Source organism: Phoca vitulina, unplaced genomic scaffold, assembly GCF_004348235.1.
Source record: "Phoca vitulina isolate PV1807 unplaced genomic scaffold, GSC_HSeal_1.0 scaffold30, whole genome shotgun sequence".
Classification (NCBI taxonomy): Eukaryota; Metazoa; Chordata; class Mammalia; order Carnivora; family Phocidae; genus Phoca; species Phoca vitulina.
Window position 1 is genome coordinate 24,221,592 of NW_022589733.1, and position 4,749 is coordinate 24,226,340.

The 4,749-nt window shown below is 46.6% G+C and overlaps 1 protein-coding gene across 5 annotated transcripts in view; it reads right to left on the reverse strand.

Moving 5' to 3' along the window:
- WDR59 (WD repeat domain 59) overlaps positions 1 to 4,749 on the reverse strand; it is a 92,313-nt gene that overhangs the window by 79,067 nt on the left and 8,497 nt on the right. For 3 of the 5 annotated variants that reach the window (XM_032424555.1, XM_032424551.1, XM_032424553.1), the window contains exon 1: positions 3,990 to 4,149. The exons of the other annotated variants lie outside the window; for them this stretch is intronic. Coding sequence is in view for 2 of the 3 variants with exons in the window: in XM_032424551.1 (XP_032280442.1) it covers positions 3,990 to 4,043 (54 nt within the window). In the remaining variant the exon portion in view is untranslated. Of the gene's footprint in view, positions 1 to 3,989; positions 4,150 to 4,749 lie in introns of those variants that run through there. 5 annotated transcript variants of the gene reach the window in all.

Genomic DNA, 4,749 nt, shown 5'->3' on the forward strand with positions numbered 1-4,749 from the left:
AAAAAAAAAAAAAAAAATCAACTTGATATTTTATCACAGCTTTAATCAGAATCGCCAAAAAGTGGTAGCAACCTGAATATCCACAAACAGGTGAATGGATACAGCCTGTGGTCGCTCCATACACTGGAATACTACTGGTGGGCAATAAAAAAGACCAGACTAACTGATGCTCAACAACATGGGTGAATCTCAAAGGCACTGGGTTAAGTGTGAGAGGCCAGGCTCAAAGGGTTCTACACCGTACATTCCTTGTCTTACAGAAATCACCTCAGCAGCTGCCAAAGGCAGTGCTATACGTTAACTGTGGTGCTGGCTACAGGACTACATACATTGGCAAAACTCAACAAATTGTCCACATAAAAGGGGGAATTTTATTGTACATTAATTATACTTCAATAAACCTGGTTTAAAAAAAAAACTGCTCTGCCTCTGTGGAGGATGAATTGGAAGGCAGCATAAAGCTAGGGTGCAGGGAGAGTGGTCCCCGAGTAGGGCCAGCTACTTTGGAATACTGAGTTTGAGACATCCCACAGATGCCAAAGCGGAGACATTAAGCAAACTGTTGCTATGAGTTCAAATTCCTGTCTTCATCACAATCTCTTTCTGAACTGTTTCTGCTCTTCCCGTTGGTTTAGAGATTTGTGAACTGCACATTCCGCCATCTTACCTCTTTGCCAGGGGAAACGATTTCAACTCCAATGCCCTTTCTAATAGCACAGCCACTTGATAAAGTGGCTATTTAAATGGCAATTAATTCAATTTTAATTAAGTTAAAAATGCAATTTCTCAGTTGCACTAGCCCCATTTCAAGTGTCCAATGGCCACATTTCCATCATCACAGAAAATTCTATTGGAGACTGTTGCTCTTGAAAGTTATCTCTAGGGGCGCCTGGGTGGCTCAGTCGTTAAGCGTCTGCCTTTGGCTCGGGTCGTGGTCCTGGGTTCCTGGGATCAAGCCCAGCATCAGGCTCCCTGCTCCGCGGGGAGCCTGCTTCTCCCTCTCCCATTCCCCCTGCTTGTGTTCCGTCTCTAGCCGTGTTTCTCTCTGTCAAATAAATGGATAAAATCTTTAAAAAAAAAAAAAAAAAAGAAAAGAAAAGAAAGTTATCTCTAAGTTTTCTTAACACTCATCGATTCCAGGGATCACTTCAGAGTAGTTGGCAAGTACCACAGGTTCTTTGCTATTAATGAGTGACAGTAACATCTCAAGGCATGGTTTTATAAAAGTGAATGACACTTGTAGAAACTGTAGAAAAAAATTTCACCTTTCAGGCTGGGCTTTTTCTCTGAAAAACCAAAATGCTTTAATTTTTTTTTTTTTAAAGATTTTTTATTTATTTATTTGAGAGAGAGAGAATGAGAGAGAGCAAGCACATGAGAGGCGGGAGGGTCAGAGGGAGAAGCAGACTCCCTGCCGAGCAGGGAGCCCGATGCGGGACTCGATCCAGGGACTCCAGGATCATGACCTGAGCCGAAGGCAGTCGCTTAACCGACTGAGGTACCCAGGCGCCCCAAAATGCTTTAATTTTTAAAAAAATGATTTTTAGAAGAGGCAGGGGGTTTTGAAAAGTATATTGTTCTGTCCTCCCTTTTCAGGAAGACAATATGAAGAGTTTTGATTTTTTCTTTCTACATGAATAAAGTTAATAAAGGGGGTCTAGATCCCTTCCAGTTGCCACCAGAAACAACCACAAAACCATGCTAATTCAAACTAAGTCGTACCCTTCCAACTGAATAGAAAAATCAGAAAGAAAAATAGAGGCCCCCGCAAGGCAGTTAAATCACCCAATTTACTTTCTTCTCTTACTATGACCACTGCTGTTCAGGCTTAATTATTTGATATTGTTTCATACATCCTAATATATGTGTCAGCACCCTCTCTGCAGGTCTCTTCAATTACAGCTCTACACAGAGACTACCTAGGTTTCTCTGAGAATTAAAGCATTTGCAGATTAGTAGCTTCCAAATTAATAGGCTCAGAGGTAACTATACATGACTCTGTTACCAGTCCCCAGTGAAAGCAATTAACAAGAAGGGTAACAGGAATGTGGTGCTTTTTCCCTAGGAGTCTGGCGCCTCCCATGGGACAGCAGGCCTCCCAGAGACACCATGCTGACAGTGCAAAGTGCCTTAGAATCCTTTAATCCGAATGTTGCTGCTCAAATTCTCCATGGGGGCTATGTATCAGAGGGAACCACAGAGCAAACCGGTGGGTGGCTCCTCCACTCATTAATCTTTATGGCAAAAAAAGGGATGGAGTTTTAGAAAGAAGAAACCACATCACCCCTTGTAATCCAGATTTGCCTTCAGTACAAATCACCTGAGTACTGATACAGTGTGCAGTGTTCTTCCAGCAAGGGCTCAGTAAATTCTTGTTGCATAAATCCATGGATGGAAGCCTGGTACACAGAAGGTAGTCGATAAATATTTGTTGAATAAATGGAGAGAATCACCCAAGACACTGTCCCAGGTGATGGGGAAGGGCAAATGGGGTATTTATTATGAAATTACTGTATGACAGATTGCTACAATATGAAGCAAAGTACTGCAAAGAACTAACAAGAGCCCTGGGGCCAGATGCCTGCATTCAAATCCCAATTCGGCCACATAATGGGAGGCCTTGGCCAAGTCACTTGAGATCAGCCAAACAGGGATCATCTCCCCCATTTGGGAAAAGGGATAACATCGACTTATCTTGGTTCTCTCATAAATTAGAAAAGGTAAATGTAGATAAATCACTTAGCATAAGGGCTAGCATTAGAAAGGCACGAAATACAAAAATGGTTAAAAAAAAAAATCCCTAGTAAATGCTAAAGTAACTTGAAGCTAACCACGTGCCTGTCACTGTGCCACATATCCTCAATATATCATAAAATTCGGGGTGCCTGGATGGCACAGTTGTTAAGCGTCTGCCTTTCGCTCGGGTCATGATCCCTCCCTGCTCCACAGGGAGCCTGTTCCTCCCTCTCCTACTCCCCCTGCTTGTGTTCCCTCTCTCGCTGTGTCTCTGTCAAATAAATAAATAAAGTCTTTAAAAAAGAATATATATATATATATATATATATATATATATATATAAAATTCTCACGGCAGCCCTATGAGGCAGGCACGACCCTCACCTTCAGACAGGTGAGAAAGCTGATGCGCTCAGAGGAGATGGCAGGCTAGGGCTGAGCCCGGATTTCGAACCAGGGATTCGAACCTGGGCAATACGTGCAGCGCACACTCCTATTCCCTATCTGGTATTTTCCACTATTCTAGCATCAGCAGCCACCTAAAAGCTTAGCTGCCGAAACAGGCACTTTATAGTTTTGTGTTTCTTTTTTTTTTTTTTTTAAGATTTTATTTATTTATTTGACAGAGAGACAGTGAGAGAGGGAACACAAGCAGGGGGAGTGGGAGAGGGAGAAGCAGGCTCCCCGCTGAGCAGGGAGCCCGATGCGGGGCTCGATCCCAGGACCCTGGGATCATGACCTGAGCCGAAGGCAGACGCGTAACAGCTGAGCCACCCAGGCGCCCCTAGTTTTGTGTTTCTTTTAATCGAATCCACTCCAAAGTCCTGTGAGGGAAGGCTACCTCCACGCAGCTGAAGCTCAGAGAAGTTCTGCGACTTATCCAAAGTCACTAAGCCTCGAGCACCCAGCCTCGCAGAGCAAACCCTCTCGCTCACCACCCAGGTGTTGGGAAGCCTCTCCTCAACACTAACTCGCGCGCAGTCTCTGCGCTCTGGTGTCCCAAGGCAGACCCTACTCCCCGGACCCCCGAGGGGAACCCCCATATCCCGTCCGTGCCCGCCCCAACCGCCTCCAAAGGTCATCAAGGCTCCCCTCGCCCGCTCGGGTCTGACAGCTCCGGGTCACCCCCTTACCCCTCTTCCCCAGCCCCGGCTGGAGGGTCGCTCCGCCACCCCCGAGACGGACCCGGCAGCGTGGGGGAGGGGAACGGATGAGGGCGCATGCCCAGAGGGCTCCATTTGGCCCCCCGCTCACCTGGGAGTCGCGGAACTCCACCACCACGTTCTCGCTGCTCCATCGCGCCGCCATCTCCTGCACCCGACCGCCCCCGCCCTAAGACTACGCGTTTCCACTCCCCTAAACCCGCATTCCCGGGCTCGGTGAGCCCCACGCAGCCCGCGAGCAAGCCCTGCCACGCCCCGTCCCCCTCTTCCGACAGACCTCAAACTATTGGCTGACCCAAACACAGGCTCCGCCCCCTCTCCCGGCTCCTCCAATTGCCGCACAGCACCTACCCAAAAAAAAAACAGGCACGCCCCCTCCACTTCCGTCACTCGGTCTGAGTGACCCACGCTCCCTGCAGCTTTGCAGGCACACGCCCAGTGCCGCAAGCTCTACCGGGAGTCGTAGTCCGAGGGTGAGCAGCGCGTGGGTAACTCCCGGACAGCTCGCGAGTGCGGGTTTGGCGAAGGGAGGCAGTAGTGTATAGTAACAAGCTGAACGTCAGAAGCAGATGTGAGAATCCAGCGGTTTTCTATGAAGCCAGACATTGAAGAGATTTGCCACTCTTCCCACTAAAATTTTTTCATTTTAGGAAACAGGGATTTTTTACTTACAAAATGTATTATTAATATTAATGTGCATTAATATTCAAGTGAAATCATGAAAAAATATTTTTTAAATTCTCAGTTTTAATTTCTAATAGTTATGTGGTGCCTGGGTGGCTCAGTGGGTTAAGCATGGGACTCTTGATCTCAGCTCAGGTCTTTTTTTTTTTTTTTTTTTTTTTTTAGAC